The sequence below is a fragment of the Excalfactoria chinensis genome, chromosome 22 (assembly GCF_039878825.1).
Source record: "Excalfactoria chinensis isolate bCotChi1 chromosome 22, bCotChi1.hap2, whole genome shotgun sequence".
Lineage (NCBI taxonomy): Eukaryota > Metazoa > Chordata > Aves > Galliformes > Phasianidae > Excalfactoria > Excalfactoria chinensis.
This window is the reverse complement of record NC_092846.1, coordinates 5,211,601-5,234,258: the sequence shown is the minus strand read 5'-3', so window position 1 is coordinate 5,234,258 and position 22,658 is coordinate 5,211,601. Positions and strand designations below refer to the sequence as shown.

The 22,658-nt window shown below is 47.2% G+C and overlaps 1 protein-coding gene across 2 annotated transcripts; it reads right to left on the bottom strand.

The window, feature by feature from the left end:
- Positions 1-1,464: 1,464 nt before the first annotated feature.
- On the bottom strand, positions 1,465-22,449 carry GRHL3 (grainyhead like transcription factor 3). 2 transcript variants are annotated; one of them, XM_072355294.1, is made up of 16 exons: positions 22,159-22,449; positions 15,559-15,745; positions 14,821-14,882; positions 13,256-13,592; positions 12,914-12,993; positions 11,798-11,951; positions 10,894-11,005; positions 10,122-10,216; positions 7,890-8,048; positions 6,974-7,052; positions 6,470-6,603; positions 5,630-5,664; positions 4,860-4,948; positions 4,639-4,724; positions 3,637-3,701; positions 1,465-2,329 (listed from the first exon to the last, which is right to left on the bottom strand). In XM_072355294.1, the coding sequence occupies exons 1-16, from the start codon at positions 22,173-22,175 to the stop codon at positions 2,215-2,217; spliced, it is 1,806 nt and encodes a 601-aa protein (XP_072211395.1). In that variant the 5' UTR covers positions 22,176-22,449; the 3' UTR covers positions 1,465-2,214. The 2 variants fall into 2 exon arrangements, with proteins under 2 accessions (XP_072211395.1, XP_072211396.1); XM_072355295.1 differs by lacking the exon at positions 22,159-22,449 and adding an exon at positions 18,081-18,187.
- Positions 22,450-22,658: the final 209 nt, after the last annotated feature.

Here is a 22,658-nt window from a genome sequence, read left to right as displayed (position 1 = left end):
TCAGCTCCAGTCTGGACAGCTCTTACCCTGCAAAACTTAGTATAATCTTGTAGCCAGCATGAAGCGGACCCTCATACAATCCAGCAAGGCTCCACATTTTTGTGCTGGGAGCCCAGTTACCAGCAGCACAGCTTTTGCTGTTTTTAATCAGAAGTAATATTACTAGAGTCCACAGAGCTAGACTTGTGTGACTACGTAGAGAAATCAAATGGGTGACAGTGACTTTGTTTACACCAGTAGGGAGTTAGCTCTGAAACTCGGATGTTTAGTGCAACTAATTGAGGGATTAGCAGTCAGCAAGAACCCATGGCATTGCATACACACACCAGAAAAAAAATCCCCAAACAACTCAAAAGACTAAAACCAACACAAAGCTGCAGCCCTTCTAAATCCATACTGCTCCCTCTGAAGGCGTGGAAATCTTTCCCCTCTCCACATGCCCTCTTGTCTAGCACATTCCCCTCCCACAGGCAGCAGCAGACCTCTGCTCTTACCTTGTCCAGCAGCCTGGCAGGATCCAACCCACCTGCAGCAACCAGCCATGGCAGTGCCCAGGACAGGCAGTCCTGCTGCAGAGGCCTTCCCAAGAGGAGCAGAGCCTGTTCCTGCCCCTGCTTCATGCGCTGGGATGCTGAGGGGACCTGCTGATTTTGCAGCCATCTGTTCCAAGTGTTGTGGGATTCTTGGTGTGCCTGTTTTCTTTTTAACTCAAGCTGAAATTTGGCTGTAGCAGGGCTGTAGGTAGGCACAGCCCTACAGAACAGATATTGAATGAGAGAAGTCCTGCTGAAGATGGAGTCTGGGATATGAAGTTGAAGGAGCACAGAGCGCTGAGATCTTCAGTGGCAGATAAGTCTTCAGACTTACCTGAATCTCATCTCAAAGACCCTCCTCATCACAATAACAGCAAACAAGAAATCCAAAGTTCACCAGGCTGACACATTTCAACATCTCAAAACCCCCTTCCCAGTGGGAGTAGAGCTCCTTTCTTCTGTGATTGTAGGATTCATGTGCCTTTTGCTCTGACACAGATGGGAAAATCAGAGCGTTAAACAGAAAAAGGGAAGTGTAAAGTTCCCACTTTTCAGTCATTTAAGATTAATGAGAAAATGGAGGCCTCCCCTTTTTTTTTTTTTTTTTTTTTTTTTTTTTTTAAAACCTATGTGGCAGCTGCAGCTGTTTTCTAGCACAGCAGTCCCAGAGGTGAAGGCACGGTGCTTAAGAGGCAGCAGGTGTGAGGAGTTCGGGCAGCACAGCACAGGTGGAGGGAGGTATATCCAGACACAGACCTCTGCACACAAGAGGAGCTGAGGCTGTTTAGAATGACAGACTTCTTGCACTGTTAAAAAACATTTGGAGCAAAACCCACCTGGAGTCCTTTCTGTCCCTCTGTGGTCCTCTCCCTGCCTTGCTTCTCTGTGGCCCTTCCTGACTCAGACCTCCAGAGCCAAGTTAAAATGGTTTGTGTTCTGTCTCTGAATCTTTATTACTATGGAATATCCAAAACAACAAAACCAACAACACAGTTACAAAAGGAGTTCATGGAGAAACGTGAAGCAGCCTGTGTTTGAAATGCTCTGTGTCAACGTACTGAGTCAAATATAAAACAATGCACATTTATACACATATAAAATATAAAAGAAACGATACATTAGAAATGTATAAACGGGGGCTACAGAGGCCTTGGTGGTATTTACAGAGAGATGGTGGTGGAGGGTGTGGAAGCAATGTCCGTTTAACAGTGATTTTTAAACGTATCTGTGAAAGTCTCTGCGAACAGAGAAGGTCAGAGCTGGGCTCAGCCCTACTGGAAATGGTCGGAGGCTTCTATGGGACTGATGGGCTGGGAGAAAGCCAGAGCCCGCGGCTGGACCCACCATGGCTGAGGCAGATGGCGAGCAGAGACTGTCCTCACTGCTGTCCAGAGCCAGCAGCCACGTCAGTGCAGCTGCGCCTTCCCAGCTTGGAAACAGAAGGTCAGGCCTGTCTCCAGAAGGGAATAAAATAAAATAATAATAATAAACTAAACAGAGAGAAGTTCTGTGCTCACTTCAGTAGCCGATCTTCCAGGCCATCTCTGGCCCAGCACTGCAAGGCCCCACCCCGCTGGCAGTTTTCAAGTAGAGTAATGAGGTGGGACTCTGGGCTGAGAGCTCTGTTGGGTCACACGTGCCAGCTGGTAGAGAAGTCCCAGTAAGAGCTCACTGTGGCTCCTTATAGCTCCTTGAGGATGAGCTGGATCTTGTCCTCCTCTTCCACCATGTCCAGGAGAAAGGCCATGTGGTTGCTGTAGTGCTGGATGATGTTGTTGTCCATATTGACCAGGATCCTAAAGAACAGAGAGAAGCGGCTGGGTCAGACATAGTGTGTTGCAAGGCTCAAGGTGCAGCTTAACCTGGAGGGTTTGACAGCACCACATGCTCTGGGTTCCCACTTGTAATCGCACCACAGAGTCTCATGGCACAGCCCTCTCCAAGCAGATTTCATGTTAAAAATGGCCCATGCTGCTTCATTACTAATCAGTTTTGTGTTACCACAGTGTGGAGGAGAAACTTCTGCTTCTCTTCCCACCTTGCAGCTGCCTACAAGCCTCACTTTAGCTCTGGGAACAAATAGGTCCTGTGGGGGATCAAGTCATAGTGAGACCAAATGAGCTGGAAGATCCCATCCAGGGAGCCTTAGGACCTTCTCATTTCATGAAACCAGAAACTGAATGAAGAAGCAGAACTTCGGACCAATTCTCAGCTTCCCCTGGCCTCTGCTCCCCTGTGTTTTTATGTGGAACACGACTCTGCGGGCTGTGCTAGTGGGAATGTAGGGCTGCATAATGCAGGACCTGTCATCGGCCTCTATTTTCTACCAGTCTCTCCCCACGCTCAAAATTGGGATTAGGGCCAGTAAAAACAATGAGTTCATTTCCCAGGCAGTCACTGGTGCTTGCAAAGCCTGATTGTATATTGCTTGCTCTGCAAGAAGGACTCTGGATTTAGCTCTATGGAAATAACTTGGGAATTTATGAGCCCTTCTCTTTCCAGCAGCTGGAGGGAGAACTTGCTGCCAGAGAGGGTCACAATCCAGGAAGAGTTCTTCAGTCCGGAAAACACCTCTTAGAGTAGCACCTGGCCCTACAGCATGACTGCTGCCTTCCACAGAAGATTCAGCAGCTGGTCCTCTGCTCATGCAGAGGGCTCTGCTCTTTGAGAGCTCCCCAGTTCTCTACTGAGGCTTTTACTCAATGGGTACGATCTCTCTCTGGGACAGGGACACTCAGGTGTTTGGTTCGAAGAGGCAAAGACTTATACATCTCTGATGACAGTTAGATAAGTACTCTTAAAACCTCTGCCTTTCAGACTGAGACATAAGGGGTCACCCATTAAACTCCCCAAACATTCCTCCTTTGTCCATCCACCTTTCCTTGGGAGCCTTTACACTCCATACAAATATAGTACAAACAACCACAATCCCAAATCTTTAAAGCCCCCAAATAGCTGAGTTTTATATGTTCCAAACAGTGCAGACCTCACATGGCTTTCCTTTTTATTATCTTGTTAAAATGCTATTTCACCCTATGGCAGGGTACCAAAGAGAATGGGGTTGTAGAGGTGTAGCATAAAAGCAGATGAGAGACTAGCTTACCCTCTTTTGCATTTTTTGTAGACTTTATAAATGCTTTCTTCGGGCAGCCCATATTTTTCTGAAATCTGCAAGAGAAAACACAGCAATTCTTGGTACTTGTAAAATGAAATTCCTATGATAAACATCAAAGATAACACTGAGTCAAAGGTATTTGGCAGCAAAGGATTCCCCCTCCTTTTTACTGAAGAAAAAAAGGCCAAATCAATGGTTTGAACAGTACAATTTGAGCATGGTTCTGTCTGGCGCTGAGCTGATGGAAGCCATGAAGCTTTCTCACAAGTGTTTTCAGTAGTGGCTTTTGACTGTCTGTGGTGACGTAATGATGGAGGGGAAAGATGGCAAAGAATCTTCTGAATCCTCTGACTCGTCTGTGCTGACATTTTTCAGACTCCATTTTAATAGTCTGTAAAAACCAACAAGGCCTGAAGTGCAGTTGTAAAGCTGTCCTCAGCCTGGGATTTTGCTTGTTTTCTTCCTAGGAAGCCCCAGAGAGAGGCAGGTTATCAGGGACACTGATGACGGTCATCACAGAAATACGGCTGTGTGCTCCACAAACACTGCACAGGGAATTCCAGCACAAGGCCAGGGCTGCCTTCGCATCACACATACGTGGCCAGCAAGGGAAGGGAGCTTTACAATAGAATTTGCTGTCACAAGATGACACATACACGATGCTCCGAACAGAACATAGAATCATACAATCATTGAGTTGGAGGGGATTCTTAGAGGTGGTCCCACTCCCTGCAATGAACAGGGACACCCCCAACTCCATCAGTGTTCAGAGCCCCATCCATCTTGTGTGTTCTTCCCTTCTTCTGTGGTACACTGTATAGCAAGCATTTGTGGGTAGACTTCACCTGTCCTCACAATTTCCATTTCCATTCTCAAAAGAAAGCAAACATCAGATAAAAACAGCCTTATATCCACTTTCCTGTATGCCACGTGCCAGCACCCTATGATCTGTGGTTTGTTCACATGCCACTGTTTTTGGGAAACACTCACAGCCATTCTGAGGCCCTGGAGATCCGGTGTCTTCAACATGAGAGCATCAAACACTTCCTCTGATTCCCTCCGCACATACAATAGCACTGAAATGGATAAAGCACAGTACTGAGTCAGGGCTCTTCACACACAGCAATGTGGCTTCACATGCTTCAAGATCCAGAGCTACATTAGTCCAAAGAAACATCACATCCAAGAAGAGTTCCCACCCCAAAGCTTACCTCTCTGAGGATCTTCTTCCTTGGTTTGCTTTGGAGGTACTGGGTCAAATTCATCTGTGAATGAGGCCCCGCTCCGCTTTAGGGGCAGCCTGAGACAGAGGAACACGGTACTCTCAAGAAGACAGAACAATATAGCAGCAAACAAAACAGTGGCAGCAGTTTGACTTTTGATTGAACAACTGATTATCCCAACAAACACACAGCAATTAAATATTGATTCTGTAATTACAGCCACAGAGTATGTCCGGATCTGCAGCTTCCTGCCTAGTGCATATGGGGATGTCAGTGAATGTGGACAGTGGTTTTGGTACCACGTAATTAAAAAAGTGCTTTTCTGCCTCCATGTCCTCATCGCTCTGTTACCAGACAGTGGATCAAGCCAAGGGGTAAATCCCTGCTTCTCCCCACACTAAGCTCATTACAAGTGTGATTTCTCCTTCATTCCAGGTTCTGTTATAGCAGTGAAAAGGTGAACACGTCAGTCATCATTCTGTGATTTATTTATTTTTTGCTTCTTTTCAAATTTGGTCTCAGTAACAGCAGTGGCCAGACTCCTGGTGGAGGGGCTCACTGACAGGGAGGAAAGTAGTGTCCTCTTAGGACCTCCTAAGCCAAACTTTAACACATACTTTGACGCTCAAGGGCTTCAGGGAGACACCGTGCTGTTATTTTCCATCTACAGATATGTACTACAGATATTAATCTGCCATAATATGCCCAAAGAAATAGAACAGCTGATGGACGGAGAATACAGACTGCTGCATTCTTACCTGTTTGCAGAGTTGGGAACAGCAGGAGGAAGAGCCTTGAAACAGAAAGGAAACATTGATCATTTAGTTTGTGGTGTTGGGAAACAACAAAGCTGGCAGGGAACACAAGGGCACACTCTTAATGTGATTCCCCTTCTCCCAGTCCATCCATTTTTCCTTCGGAATGTAATTAAACTCTATGGGCATCTTGGATTAAATGAAAAATGACATAAAGAACTCTTTAGACTCCCCTCCTCTGCCTAGAAGAGACCTGAACACATATCTAACTACACCAAAAAGCAGCTCAAATCCCATAACCTTCTTGGGATCAAGGACCAACTGTTCCTCAGCAAGATGGCTGGTTGCACACTACATTCTTCCAGTACCTGTTTTTGCTGTGATGTATCAGTACAGCAGCCACTACAGTTGTTTCATGAAGGAAATGGTGATGAGCTCTGGAGGAGGCTATGTCTAGGATGTCTCAGGCTCAAGGGCAGACAGAAGGGCAGAGGAGCAGTGAGTGATGTCTCCTGCACTGGGACAGATGTGGCTGTATTTTTCTACAGTTTACTTTCTGCCAATATTTCTCCCACCCCTCTCATCCTCCATGGCTCCAGATGAGATGTGTAAACCACAGGACTATCTGCGAGGAACCTGGAAAGGTAATCCTGCCCATCACTGCTGCATGGCATCTAGGCCACTCCTGACAGCTGCACCTTCAAGTTTACCATATTTCCACAGAAGAGCTGTGGTTTGGTTTTCTTTTTCATATAGCACAAGTCATGCTGGGGGGGTCTGATCAGGTTGGAAATGATGGGTGTGATGAAAGCAACAGGTTGGCTGCTCTGTAAAAGGACTTACCGTGCCACATCTCTGCTGGTTTGAAAAATGGAGGTTGGGGATGAACAGGACTGGCTGGGTTTCGAGGTCAGTCTCTGGCCTCAGGAACGTGATCTCATTCCCTCTGAAGCCAGAGAGCAAACAGCCTTTCAGACCTACAGATAGAAAGTGCAGTTCACTTCAGTCCAGGCTTTTAAGAGGTGACTACATGCAGAGTGAGGAAGTGCCTGCCCAACATCTCCCAATAGAAATATTAGAAAACAGATAGATCCCAACAGATCCAGATCTTCAGGGCCTGCTCACTGTCATCTCCTCCAGGACTGCTCCCTTCCACAATCCCATGGCAGTTCAGAAGGGTTGGTTAGTATCAATAATGGGCTTCGAGAGTCTGGGCAGGATGAGACCTGACTGACAAGCTGTTTCTGAATGGGGCTGATTTCATCAGGCATGACAATACTCCAGGCCAGATCTCATGGAAGTAAACAAACAGGCCCCCGTGGATCAGGTGACAAACATTGCTCTCACCATTGTTATTGGAGTCCAGGCATTTTCCTTTCCTTCTGAACTGTTTCCGTTCATCATCCCTCATTTTTCTCTCTGCTCCCTGTGGGAAACATGAGGCAAAAATCAGGGCACTGATAGTTTTAACATAACATTAGCAGTAGAGGGTTTACTGGCAAGAACATGAAGGTGAGTCACAGAATGGCTGAGGCTGGAGGGGGTCTCAAAGTCCATCCAGTTACAAGCCCTGCCATGGGCTGGGTGCCCCCACCAACTCAAGTTGCCCAGGGCCTTATCCCACCAGGCCTTGGGCACCTCCAGGGATGGGAGCACCCACAGCTCTGAGCAGCTGTGCCAGTGCCTTGCCACCCTAAAGGCAGCCTTTATAAAAGTGATCATTTCAGAGACCTCCTAAAGGCCATCCAGAAAAAGGAGAGAACTGAACTTTCTCATATTTGTAATTATTAAAATAAATAAATAAATAATTATTTTTAGAAACTAAGAATATGGACAAAAATAGCTGTGAGAAACATTTCCATGGGAGGATGTCTGGGGAACTACCTCAGAAGAGATTCTCATCTTTACTACTATTTAAAAACTTGTCAGAATTGGAGAACTAATTACAAGGTACAATCCCACGTAGGCCTGAAATGGAGAAAACTTTCTTAGGGCTCTGTTGTACAAAGCTCTCAGTGGTGAAGACACATCCTGGCTTCCCTGTCCCTGATTGATGGCTCAATCAAATGTGCTGAGCCATCAGTGCCCTTCACAGAATCACCAAGGTTGGAAAAGACCTAAAAGATCATCCAGTCCTATTACCTATTACCAATAGCTCCCACTAAACCATGTCCCTTCCACACTGCCTGCTGCACTGTTTGGCCTCTCACAACCTCTCTGTTTCAACTCCTGGAGTTTAATGTTTCTTTCAGCAGCGTTGTACCTTATCACAGAATATCTTGATCTGGCAGACAGCGCGGTGCACCAGCTGGTTGGTCCCACAACCATAGTCGTAAGTGTCTATTTGGAGGTTCAGCGGGACACCTTTCACTCCTTTCTGAGAGGAGAAGTCAGTGCTCAGGCAATTCACCCCAATAAACACCTGCAAATAGAAACAGAAATGGCTACAGCTTATTGGCACTGAAAACATCCTCAAACGTCCATCAGAAGTTTGGTGGAATAAAAGGAGCTCACAAGACAAACTGCAACATTCCCGGCCTTGGCTGTACATGTAGGCTATGGTTCCCCACCTGAGCACAGCTGTGGGTCGTTTCAAACTAGATTCTCCCCCATCACCCATAGCAGCTCTCCAGGAGAAAGAGTTTTGCACAAACAGATCATAAATCCACAGTTGTCTCCTGCTCTCTGTTGACACTTGGGTGATCCACTCCCATCAGTTTAGGGAATCATAGAATAAAAATCCTTAGTGTTGGAAGGGACCTCTGAAGGCCATCTTGTCCAGCTCCCCTGCAATTAACAGGGGCACCACAGCTAGATCAGGTTGCCCGAGGCCTTATCCAACCTATCCTTGAAAGTGTCCAGGCATGGGGCATCTATCACATCACTAGGCAACCTGTTCCAGTGCCTCACCACTCTCAGTGTAAACGATTTTTTCCTTATATCTAACCTAAATGTACCCTCTTTGAGCTTGAAATCACTTCCCCTTGTTCTGTCAGCACCAATCCTGCTAAAGAGTCTGTCCTTTCAGATCAGAAGCAGAGTTCAGACCAGAAGCAAACTCTGTCCAGGGACGTTCTTGCTGATATTTCTGCTCTTTCAGCTGAACAAATGACCTTCAGACAGCAGTGCCCTGGAGGTAGGGAGAAGGTCTAGGCTTCATCTTTCAAGAATCACAAATCACTGTTGTTAGCTAAACAAATATTCCTCCTCTGCTGGTCTCCCTGGTCACAAGTATGGAGTCAGTTACCTCCAAGTGGGAACTTATGAAGAAAAGCTGTATGCAGGTTATCCACATTGTATCTCCAAATTACCGACTCATTTGCATGACCCTGAAATTTCCACCAGACTCCCTGGGAACAGATTTGCAGCTGTGGAAGCTCACACAGCTCTCTCTGCAGGGCTTTGGCTGAGGATTTCAGCCTTGAAATCCAGCATCAGATCTACTCAATATCTACATACAGAAAATAAACCATTTCTCTGTGGTGTGAAGTTTAGTTGCAAAAAAAGAAGTAACAGGTACCATTGAGGACCCAGACACTGGACACCCTCACACTGTGGCTCCCAGAGCAACTTTCTGAAGTCTCACCCCTACTAGCCCCAGGCCAATGCGTGTACAGAGTTTCTGCTGAGAGTTAAATCCAGTTTTGCTGAGGTGCCCCTGAGGGCTTGCCACATACCTGACATATTTCCATTTCTGACAGTTTTGCCTTGAAGACATTTGTTAACCTCTTGGGTTGTAAAAGACTAAGGTCACCTTTGGGCTAAAAGAAGGGTTTAATGAGATTCCAAAGCAAACCAGAGTTTTCCCAAGCTACCAGTTTCAGGGAGACAGAATCTGTGGTTGGTTTTTTTTGTTGTTTTTTTTCCCTTCTTTGCTCTTTTATCTTTATTTTTTTATATGCTTCTTTCAATCTGCACTGGAAAGCAAAGCATTAACGAGACACAAAGAGATGCAGAAGCGACAGCAGAGCTCTTTCTCTTTGTAGGAAAAATGTTGATATAAGCTTTGCAGATTGTAAGGTCAAAAGGGATCTTGTGACCTGCTTCGCTGCCTTCCACATCATGCAACTCAGAAAAGGGTGGTCAGTCACTTCTGCACCAAAATTCTGCCTTGAAAGAGTTCCCTGAGCTTTGTTCCCTGAGCTGCAGTTTATTTAAATAGGCTTCACCCACATGTGAGCAGAGCCCTGATCGCTGCCTGATGCAAAGGGCTTTCTTCAAGAGTTATCCATCAGCACTAAGAAAACATCACTGAGCCAGTCTCAGGTGTAGCCAGAATGTTTATTAGCTAATGGCAATGCTTAAACACACAGAGAAACACTGTGTCCTTCCCTGCTGTCCTAGCAGACAAACACTACCTGGGGCCACTGGAACAGCACTGTTTGGGTTTCAAACTTTCTCTGTCTTTCAGTTGAGAAGCAGAGAGTGGAGGGACATGTCTATCCTGTCAGGGAGGCCTAGGGCTTCCCATTTTCCCTCTGTAAGCAGATTGTACCTTTGCTTCTTCGTGGATGTTCCACACAAAGGACAGTGCGTTGTAGGCCAACTCCTCGATGTTCTGAACTGTGTTGAAGTTTTCTTTACAGTCAGCTGAAACACAATGAAGAAGCAGCTTATATTCTGCCTGCAGAACTGTTCACATTCCCTGGGCTTTCCAATCCCTGAAAGTCTTCCTCTGACTGGCTGACGACTGCTTAAACCTTAGCATGCATCTGTAAGGCCAGAAATGACCCAACGTCCAAGCTGGCAACTGCTGCATGTGCAGTGTTTTTTTACAAAGCCAATGTACATTGGTTCTAAATTCGAACAACCACATGTCCTACTCTGAGACATGATGTGCTCTGCAAGGTGCTACCCCTAACCTTACCCCTACCCCTATCCTTAGCCTTTGGCCTGGCACAACGAGCTATAAACCCTGTGTGCAAGCAGTGGAGAAGGATAACCAGTACCAACGCCTTTCTTAACTCAGATTCCTAGAGGCCATAGGTCACATCTCTAAGAGACAAAAGAGTTCAGCAGTTTCTGCTCCTCAGACTGAGACTCTTCTCTGATGTATTTTGGACTCCTCACACATATCCCACCACTCTGCAAACAACATTTTAAATCCTGGAGGACCATTCATCAGACAGAAGGGATCTGAAGCAGGTCAGCCTGCTTCCCCCCAGGCCAGAGTTTTGAGCTGCAACAGTGTTATTGTGTATTGCAAATGCAGTAAACCAATGCTAGAAGCTGTCAACCCAACCCACCCATCACAGCCATCCTCATACCGACGTCAATGACTCTCTGCTTGGCTGTGGGCTGGCGAGAATGCCAGTGCTTCCAGAACTTGAGCTGCTCTGTCGGGATCTTCTCATTGTCAAAAACAATCATCACAACACTCTGTAACACAGTGAGAATATCCCATATCAGTACACAGAGCAGTCTCGTGCTTGGTGCCCTCACTGCCCTTTCCATCTGGTGCATCCATGCACTAGGCAAGGGCAAGGGCAGCTTAATGTCACCATTAATGTTACATTGCTGAGGAAACTAAGGCAGACAGGGAAGGGACTTGACCGTGATCATGCAGACATGCAGCCACAGAGCCCAAAACAGAACCAAGGTTCCCTATACATCCCCTACTTGCACTGTCCATGTATTTCCACTGACACCAAGGAATCCCACACTGGGGAGTTGTTAGCAGTGCTGCAATAAGTATTAGGCTGTGACATTCTAGAAGGTCTTTCCAGAAACATTCCAAGTTTCCAGCATCATGTAAGCTTTCAGTTGTCCACATTCTAGCTCCTAGATATAGCTCAGTCTTTGCTGGAAGCTCAAGCTCAGTCATAGCCTTGGAGGTGCCTGAGGCCTGGCCACACACACCAGAAGCAAGACAGAGCACTTCCCTCCAGCTCTTGTCTTCCTACCAGGCCCCTCAGCCAACCACCAGCTGGGGAGGCATTTTGTGTATCCCAAACTTGACTGTTAAAGGTTTCAGCTGCCAGGTTACACGAAGGCTGTTGCTGTGCATCAGAGGACTAGCTTGCTATGAGTGAATCCATCCCATTCATCACTTTAAGTCAACATGAGCCACAAAGCTATTACTCTTCATGTTCAGCTGCTTTCCCAGGCCAGTACAATTGCTGGATGTCTGATTATAGCATGTGTCAGCAAAATTGTCAGCTTGTCTCTTACCTTCACTTTATTTGAGGACAAGTGTAAACATTTGCTGTCTCCAGCTGCCCGCAGCGTGATGGGGTAGAACTGTCCTTTGTTGAGGTAGGCCATGGGAGAGTCCCCAGATTTTATATGAATGGCTTTGGGCGACCCCAGGGTGTATTCAAAATCACTTGTATTGAACAAAGAGAGAATGATCAATAAGTACACACTGCTGTTTCACTTCAGAAGCAAAACATGGCATGCTTCCATCCTTACAGGTGACAAACACTGCACACACAGAAGTCTCTGCCCTATTCCCATCTCACATTGAATCATAGAGTCCTTAGTTGCTTTGACCCATCTTTTTGTGTGGATTGCTGAAAAACAGCACACAATCAAACAACTCAAACAAACCAAAACAGGCACTGCAAATGAGACTCTCAAAACATCCTAAACTCAAATTCCTGTCTCCAAATTCACACTCGTAAACAGATAACCCAGGAGAAATATGTCCTAATGAGTCCTGTAGAAACAGGAGGAGCTGCAGGATGGGGATATCCCCTATTCCTGTTTAGTCACCCGCTCTTTTTCCTGCCCAACTCCCTGTGATGCCATCTCTGAAGACAGACTTGGCAGTTTCTCTTCTCTAGATCCAGGAGAGCCTTCAGTGCGGGAACAGAAAGCAAGCAGAAAGCCTCTGATTCATAAATGCGAGCTGCTGTCTGTGGTAAAACCCCCACAGCTGATAGCTGAGTCACAGTCAGGCAACTCAGGACGCAAATGGAAGGTGATAGGTGGGATAATGCCTACTTGGAGGTTTGGTACATTATCGAGAGCAAGAAAAGCTTTCTCTGAGAGAAGGATGGGAAACAGTGAAATCTCCCATGTTTTAGGAATGAGAGGCAGTAACTTCACAGCAAAACCCTTCCAACACTAATCTCTACTTCAAACACCAAATACTAAAATTTGTAACTTCTCTGTGTCTAATCAGTGAAGAGCAACTTGCTTCTGAGATACAACCTCTCTGCAAAAGATCTCGGAGTTTGCTGTGGCTGCTGCCAAGGCCAGTACTGGGGCAGTAAGAGGGCTGCAGCCATTCCCTAGGACAGGTACGCAGCACTGGAAACACAGAGAGTGTGGACTGGCAGTTACCTCTTAACTCCGTCTGTAGGATAACTCTCGGAGCAGGGTGGCTCTGGCTGGGGCTTGAGGATATCGCTGAAGAGTAGTGACTATGGAAAAGTGGAAATTAAGCAGTCACATTTAGAATCTTTCACTGCTTTGTCTGTTCACCTTCTCCCACTCATTACAACAGAGGCCTCATTTCAAAGCCTTCTAAAACCAATGTAAGACCCCCAGTAATTCAGTGGGAATGCCATCAAGCTTTTAAAGCACAAGCAAAGCTCCCCCTGACTCTAGCATGAGGAAATCCCAAATTACATTCTTGTGCTTGTACCCCAGCACTGCCAGCATGCAACCCACTGCAGCTCTGACCTCCTGAGGATCCTCTTTGAAAGTGCTGTCTGGCTGCCACCTCTGCTGTGGTGTGGCCATGGAGTTGGTCTCGAAGAGGGAGTTCAATGAGCTATTGTCATACAAGTCCCCTGGAGGGACCACATAGGTGTCTGGGGTGGCATCCAGCTTGCTGGTTCCTGGTGGAAGCATGACTGGCTTGTGTGGAGTAGGGATGCCTTCAAGACTTAAGCCGTTCTTCTTCTGTGGTTCACAATATTCTTGGGTCATGGAAGGGTTTTCAGACAAGAGCTTCATGAGATGGGCTGAGCCGTCAAAAGATGAGATATCCGAGTCATACTCCATTCCATGGCACTGCCTGGTGGAGAAAAGGGTCCATCTCAAACTAGGGAAGAGAGCGGACCACCCCCAGCAAGTTGTCAGAGCAAGGTGCAGATGCCCCGGTACACAGCTGAGGAGCAAGCTGCACAGACTGGCTGCTGAGTGACCTTGAGCTAGCTATGTACATCTGCTTGGTATGCGAATCTGACAGGGCTGAGGGTGGTCTCCACTCATTCACACACTTTGCAGTGCGAGCCAGAGGTGCTCTGCAGGTAAGAGCCAATCACACAGAATCAGAGAATATGGTTTAGACTTGGTTGGGAACTGCGGGTCCAGGGCCTATATCCACCATTTCTTGTTATGGGCTATTAAACATTCAAAGCAAGGGGGAAGATGAGAAAGATAACTTCTATGTGGACAAAAATTCATTCCCATCCCACCCAACAAACCATCCCTCAGTGCAGCATTCCAAGAACTGCTCCCCTCTGCTGGAAGAGACAGTTTGTTAACCCCGTCACCAAGCTCAGAAAACAAAACACCCCCTACACCTTTTAGAGCTGAACGGGTAGCTCAGTGAGTGGGAGCTTCAAGACTTTCACATTTGGGTACGTGCTGGAATCTGTGTAGTTAACAAATATACCGCTGCTGTAAATATGGTCCAGAAGTCTTTCAGAAAGAAGAAAATAGTTTAACTTAATAACGAAGAAGGAACAGCAGACCATTTAAGAGGCTTATTCTGTTGAGGATTTAAAAACAGACAACCAGAAAAGGCTGCCAAAGTACACAGCATCCAGGAAGAGGAACTGAATTCATAGTGGCAAATGAGCTATTAATTTCATAGTTAATTATCTGAAAACCTCAAAGGACAAATGGGATTCACTGGAAGAGAATCCTGGGAGACTGCAAGCAGTCGGAACAGAAACCCTTATGAGCTCGGTGGAGAGGACTTCACCATTACCTTCTCTCTGCTGATTGGCACAATATAGGAAATAAAGACAAATTCTTCAGCTACTGCACATCAGTGCAACTCCTTCTGAACACAACAAGACGGACCCTCAGTAGTGTAAAAGGGGGTAGCTCAATGTATACCTGCTTAGGATTTGGCCTAAAGAATTTTAATACATGTCTCAGAGTTAATAACCTCCACTGTTGCTGGTAATAACACTATGCTTTGATGTTTATTTTATGCAAGCAAGGAGACCTATCATGCATGCAAGCAGCTGCAGGAGAATGAGACAGCTAGAGAGAGCAAAAATGGAGCTCACCTCTTTCCTAGTTCATTACGTCCCATCATACCCGATGGAAGAATCCTCTTCTCCTTTGGGACCTAGAACAAGGCAGAACAAAGGGTTAGTTTATTGGTAGATCTTATTCATGGAAAGCAGAGGCAAATTTCACCCTGTCTGCATGGCACGTATAAAAAAACCAAGTGAATAATAAACACTGGGTGAGGATGCAGGAGACCCAGACCATCCTGCTGGTTCTGACATAGATTGCCAAGGTAACCTGAGGCAACCCATCACATCGTATTCTCAGAACAACACTGAAAAGCACCCAGGTGAATGGGAACATCAGTTTGTTGGTTCCATTCAGGTCTAAATCCTACCTGCATTTCATACAGCCCCATCCTAAAGTAGCGCTGAGAGAGAGAAAGCTGGAGAGTACGCAAGACACCTGGCTGTTTCAGTTTTGTGTCTTTCAGTGCATCCCCACTTCTTATCAGAAAGCTGTTATATACAAAGAACCCCATCCTGAGACCCAAGACACTCATGTACAGTTTTCCACCCCATTCCGGCTTCATTATGCAGAATGAGATCAGATTACATTTGTGACTAAGGACAACAGTAGCTCTCTATGGCTGGGTGTTTCCTAAGGATCACTGCATGACCGACACAGAGAGCTCAGAGCATGGGTACCCCCTTGGGGGGCTCAGCATGTTTTACCTTCACACTTGTCCTGTGTGACTGACTCCCCCAGGACACCCAGCCCCAATAGTAACGTACCATATAGTAGTCATAGAGGAGGCTCAGGGCAGCCACACTGTCATCATCTCCATTCACCCTCATCATGGCCTTAGTTGCTGCAGTCAGGGGGTTCTCCAGGTAGGTTTTCCAGGCTTCATCTTCATTACTGTAGGAGAACTTCTGGAAGTTCATGGTGTCATTCTTCATCAGACGCACAGATCTAAAACTGAGCCAGACAGAGGGAGCAGGGGATGAAGGATATGGGTTTTCCACAGTAATTTCCATGCCACCCAGCTGGATGCAGGAAGGACTTCTGAAAGGCACTGCTGCAATGGAGGAAGGCTGCCTTCCTGGTTCTCAGCTCCCAGTCTGGGCCCCAAAACCCAAGATCTCAAAACCAGGCCAGGGTCATGCTGGGGGCCGCACAGAGGGCCATCATTCTCTCAGTCATTTGTAGGTGATTTCTCTTTGAGGGAATCTGACAGGTCAGTCTCAGCACACTCCCTTCCCCTACAAAATACCTGTCAGAGCTGAGGCTTATGGGACTATGTGTGCTGAGAAGTAATGCATCACAATACTGTCCCTTCTGTTCTCCTCTGGCACTTTCTCCAGGTCTCTCTACCTGATGTGAATGAGTTGCCAGACAAATAATTATCCAAACACTGGTCACCTTTCCTTCCCCTCCAGCAAATCCTACATGCACGTCCCCTGTGCTGCATTTGAATGGCTTTTTTCATAAGGAAAAAGGTATTTCCATTGTTTCCATAGAATCTCCATATGCTCGCAGTAAGTCCCAGGCTTTTAAGTGAACCATTTGGAGAAAGATAATTCATCCTGGGATGAATCTAGTGTTCTGAAGGTTCTGGTCACAGCTGGACATGGCCTATCAGGTCAGTTTGATGGTACTCCCAGCTCAGGAGCTCTCCTTGGCTAAGCACAACAGTGGCTACCTAGTGGGAAACTACATTGGTGGGAACCTACATTGGTTCCCATCCTCTCCCACAGGAGCACACAAGGTCATCAGCTGTCCCTGCCCTCCTTGCACAGGAGAGAACCCGCTATAGGCACTGCTAACAGCCTGGCACCCAGTTCCCACTGGTGTCAGTGCCCCTGTGGAGGCATGGCAGCAGCTCCTGGTTATGGGCAGCCCCCCAGTGCTGCTGTAAGGACATGATGAGTGTGCTCCCCTTCCTCACGCGCCAGGACAAGACTCCAGCAGCGGTTTCACCCCAAGTGCTCTGTGAGTTCTGTTGTCTTTAGCATTTCTCACGCAGCCCTCCCTCCCCGTCAGTGCCGCTGCCATCTCCAAGGTGAGCAATAGGCATGACTCAGATTTCACCATGTTGGCTTGGCGATAGGCAGATGGTCCTGTCTGGGCAAGACTGCTCACCCGCTCCCAATCCTATCTTCTCAAGGAAGAATAGGCAGCAACAACACACTCTCAGGGTGAGATGCAGCTCCTGTTGCAGGTAATCAACACAGATACACACACCATGAGAGGATGTAGCAACAAAGAACACAGGAGCTTAAAAAAAGAACAGAAAATTGGAAGGAAGAGCTACAAGGAAGAATGCTTCAGAGCATCGCTCTCCCTCACCAAAGGCCTCAACCAGGCCACTCCTGGTTGTGCAGATCCATGAGCCACTGTGAGCTCCTGATCACCTTCGCACACCTTGGGGGCGATGCAGATGGGGCAAGGGCTGAAGATCTTAACTGCTCACAGCTATGCCTAGTTTATGAAGAATTAAGTTTGACAGGAGCCCCAGGAGCCTACATCTTGTGTTCACATGCGGCTCTGGCTTTGCAGGCCAGCACAGCTGTGATGCTCACAGCATCACCGCCCCACCACAGCCTCCATCCTCCGTTTTTGCAGGCACTCTGCTCTGGCTTTCATGAGCCCAAACCTGCAGAAAGAGGGTGGTCCGAGGAGATAAGCAGATATGATAACAGGCTTGAGGCACCTCTTTGGCATCACATGTATCTCAATCCAAGCAACTACAGCATACAATCACATCTGTTCTACACCCACCTCCAACCCAGTGCTAGCAATCTCTGTGAAGAAGAGATGCCAGAAAGAAACAACCAAATCCAGATCCAAACACATATGAACTCTACTTTCATCACTACCCGTGATGCCTCTTCCATGTGGTTATGCCAAGTTATGCTAAGCAGATAGCAAACTGTCTGCTCTGTTGGGCAAAACAATCTCCTTTGGAGACACTCGTGGTGCAGAGGCTCGGACAAAACAGGGATCAGTCAGCAGAACACAAATCCGTGGGGCCAAAGCTCTCCATTCTTGGGAGGCCTGGGATCCCATGTGCAAAGCAGATTTGGGAAGGGAGCAGTCTCTTTGTTTCTAGACGGCTCTGAGTTTGACAGAAGCCCCTTTTCCCTGCTCCATCCCACTCCATCTCTGTTCTCCCAGTTTATCTGCCCAGCCCACCATAACAGAGGCCTCCTGATTATGAATAAACACTCAGGGCTACGCTGACACAGAAGAATGTACCCATAGGGTCTGGGTGGGGAGATCAGCCCTGTAGGAAAGAAGCACTCACACTCACCTTTTGTTGGTTTCAGTGGGTGGTTTGCTGGCCTTTAAGCTTTGTGTTCCTCATCTTTGTTCTCTCCCCTCTAACTGCAACCCAAACACCAGCAGTGCAGAAACATCAAATTGTCAAGGGAACAGGGAGTGCACGGCAACCAGCAGCAGAACTCAGAGCAGTACAGCAGAGCCCCCGCCTTACAGCACTGCAGAGAGATTGCTGGTTCTCAGCCCCGGTTTGGTGCATCGTGCTCACCTCCCTGCTGGAATAGCCCCAGTGTTCCCCAGGGCCCCCTGTTAGCATGTGGGGATGGACCAAGACCACACTTGGGAGCAGGGCAAATGGCCATCCCAGGGCAGAGGTTTTACCCATAAAAAGGAAGGAAGGAAAGGAAGGACAGCATCCCCATGTCTAAACCCAAACTTCTGAGCAACATTCTAATTTTTACCCTGTCTTTTTCAGAACAGAACGAGGCCCAAAACTCTGCTCCCAGCTCCAGAGCACTGGGAACCAGAGCTCCCCGGGTCCATTCCACACTGGGGACACTGCTGGCACCCTGCTGTACCTAACATCATCCCAGAGGTATCCACCTACACAGCCATATTTCACAAACAAGAGATACGTTAGTGCCTTTCCTGCCTAACATAACAGATTACAGCACAGAGTTTGTTGGCAGCTCAGGAATTACAGCCGCTTTTTCCCAAAGCTGAATGTGACATCAGGTGCTTCAGCCCTTGGTTTCAGGGTGATCTGCCTCCAAAGGCTGGACATTAGGAAAACCTTCTCCCAAAGAATGGTTGGGCAATGGCACAGGCTGCCCAGGGAGGCTGTGGGGTCACCAAGGAGTGTTCATGAACTGTGGCCCTCACAGCTCCCCCACTCCATGATGCATTTCCAGAAATGCTTTTTCCCTACAAGTGATTCAGGTTGGATGTTAAGAAAAATTTCTTTTCTGAAAGGATGCTCAGGAGCTGGGATGGGCTGCCCAGGGAGATGGGCTGTGGAGGTGTTCAAGAAATATTTAGATGTACTGAGGGACGTGGTTTAGTGGGGAAATACTGGTAGTAGGTGGACAATTGGACTGGATGATCTTGGACATCTTTTCTAACCTTGGTGATTCTGTGATTCCACAATTCTATGATACAAGTATGATTCATCCCATCCTGGGTGTAAGCCTGTTAAACAATGCATTTCTTGAGAGCATGCATCCCAGCTCAGATGCTTGGTAAAGACAAAACAACGAAAAGAAACAAAGTGTTGGCACCAGGAGCCAAGTGTGTTGGTAAGCAACTCCTGTTCTTTGCCTTTGAATGCTAAAGATTATAAACACCGCAGAGACAAAAAAGTACTCTGGGATCAGGTGCCTCACACCCCACTGCTCTCACCCGTAACCACAGACACCAGCCAGAACAGCAGGAGGGATAACAACAAACATCAGTGCCACCACACTCCCTCATCTCCTAAGCCTCCGAAACTTGCATATTGGCAACAGAGTTTCAGCCAGAATACAACCATACACTGACTCCGCTCACCACAGTGCTCACAGTGCAGTGCAACTAACAAAGCAGTTTACACCAAGCAACAATCCAGTGCCAGACTGAAATGGAGGGAGCTCCCATCACTGTAACTGTACCCATCAGTTGAAACTGTGATCCAAAACAGAGATGCGATGTAAATGTTGACTTATCTCTGCTTTGAGTCTTGAGTTTAACTGGGGGATGCGGGGAGGCTACTCCTTTGTTTTGAACTGCATAGCAGTTGTTGCATCTTTAATTTGCAAATCCCTCTTTATATAACTTATAAAAAAAACAACACATCCAATGCACATCTCCCATGGAAGTGTACTTTGCTTCAGCGCAGTTATCCCTTGTGTGCTTTGCTGCCAGCATTTCATAAAAGGGCTTTAACTTTTCATTCACTAGAAGCATAACTCAAGTTTTAATAACACACCTTATGCATGACAAAAATTTGCTTCTGGCAATCATGGTTTCGACCACAAAACCACAGCTGGGAGTAACTCCTGGTTAACTCCTTCAAGCCCACGCACTGCAGTGCTAGACACAAGTTCAATACAGGCGACGATGGAAATTATCAGTCAGAATATTTTAGAATAGGCAAAACATCTCATTCTCTCATGTCACGCTAGTGTCTTCCCAGACCTTCCTGTGAAATTACAAGTCACAAAGAGGAAGATCACAGAACCACAGAATCACTGAGGTTGCGGGGAACCCCAAAGCCCATCCAGCTCCCACCCCTCCACCATGGGCTGCTTGCCCCGGCTAGGTCAGGCTGCCCAGGGCCCCATCCAGCTTGGCCTCAGGCATCTCCAGGGTGGGTGGGATCCTGGGCAGCCTGATCTGGTGGTTAGCAGCCCTGCTGGGGGAGATGGCTCACCCTGCTGGTTTTGTGGCAGCAGCAGTGCGTGGGGCTATAGCAGGTACCTGACAGCTCTGCCTGGCATGTCCCACAGCTTGGATCCATCCTGGGATCTGTTCTGCTATCCGTCCTGCTGTGCTCAGTCTCACATGAGGGCTGCATTACAGTCTTATTTGTGAGAGGCACACAGACACCCACTGCTGCTCTTCCTGAAGCTTAACTGTGGTCCTGATAGCCTGTTCCTCCCTGGGGTCTGCAGAGCTGCCCCCAGGAAACCCTCTCTCCAGCTGCAGGCTGGGGACCTCTAAAGGGAGATTTTCCCAGCGATCTGCAAAGGTGTCCCTGGGTTCAACCTACAGGAGCCTTTCACCTGCCTTTCACTGTGCTATCTGAGAGCAGATAGCAGCAACCTTTGCGTGTTATCAGTCCTTGGAGCTGCATGACAAAGGGATGCTGTCCCTGCCAGCCCCTCCTTCCCAAGTGAAAGGCCCAGGGGTTAACAGTCCGTTAGAAAAAGGAGTCAAGCAACCATGTAATTCATCAGTCACATCATGCCCCGCTCCGTAATTACCAATACATCAGTCTGCAGCGTGCACACACACTCAGGATTAAACACACGGCCTGACCTGAAGCCCCAACACATCGACTGCAAATCACCTGAAGAGTCCAGAAGGTGAAAAATTGTCGCCCATTCTTAATTGACCCCCAAGTGTACGGATCCCAGTAATTATATTAAACAATAATTCGCTCTTTACCTTTTCAGGGCTCTTCATTAGGAAGGGATCAGCTGTCACACTGACTCTGTCAGGTCTGTAAACACACACACCTCTGTGCTTTTCTTTCAAAACAACCTTCTGAAGTGCCGTATCTGTACACAGATACACCCATGTCTGTGTATATACTTTAAATACATCTTGTTGTACCTATATCTCTGGATATGTTTTGTTACACGTACGTATTCCACACAGGGCTACATATCTAGGCAGCTCTGGAAGGCTGCACCGACAGCAGCATTCACTGATTTTCTGCATTGCTTTCCACTATCACATCACGTCACACTGATGTCACACTCCTTAGCTGTGTGGGATGCAGGGGGGCAACACACAACCATCAGCATCCGCAGACAAACACGTGGAGGAAAAGGAGTTACAGGGGATCAACAAAAAGTGCTTCTTGTTTTTGAAAAATAGGTGTCAAAAAAAGTTCATATAGTAAACTACAGTTATTGGATGGAATAATGTGAAGCCATTTACCTTAACGTGCTCTCCCATCCCCAAAAAAATAAAGTAAAAAAAAGAAAACAAACAGAGAAACTCATCAGAAAGTGTTAAATAACTTAAACTTAAAAAAAAAAAAAAAAAAAAAAAAAAAAAGCACAAAACAAGAAAACAAGACACGGAGAAGCACAGGATGGCTGCAGATTGTGTTAGATGATAGATTTCCCCTGGACAGACCTGATGTGTCACATTTTATTCCAGGGGAAAAAAAATAAACTGGGATTGGGGTTTAAAAACCTGCTAAATAACGCCAGTGTGAAGTGGGACCTCCCTGAGGCAGCAGCAGGAGAGGGGGAGCAGAACCGCCCGCAGACATCCCAGTCCCGCACACCGCTGCAGGGGATTCCCTGAGAGCTCTGAGACCCGCAGTCCTTCAGTCAGCCCCAAAAACACGCTCAGCCCCATATGCAAGGGGGCCGGAATGACAGAAACGCTCTACTTACTCGAGTTCATTGGACATCTTTCCTCGCGTCCCTAAATCCTTGCCAATGGTAAAAGCCCCGATGACTTCTCTCTCCTAGGACCTGCTGCACACAGACATTGCCTGCGAAGTGTTTGATTTATGTTGAGGTTTTGCAGGCAGGCATGTTGCTGACAGCAGCCCCGGGTCGGCGCCCATTGGCTGCCGGTACAGGTGCGGTGGGACAGGTACACCCGGACAGGTGCAGCTGTAACCCTGTGTGTGCCGGCACGGCGCTGCAAGAGGAGGAGGGAGAAGCCCTGGGGGCAGACAGGGCGATAAAGAAAGGAGTGGGTTCGGTTATTCATCTCTGTGATAATTAGTTTCAGCTTGGCAGACATGTTGCATGCACTGCAATGCCAAAAAGCTGTCACTTTTATGGATCTGGGGGTTGATTTGTCTTTGGCTGTTTCTTTATAGATAAATATACGGACAAAAAAATGCATACATACATATATATACAGGAATAAATTAGGGAAGAAT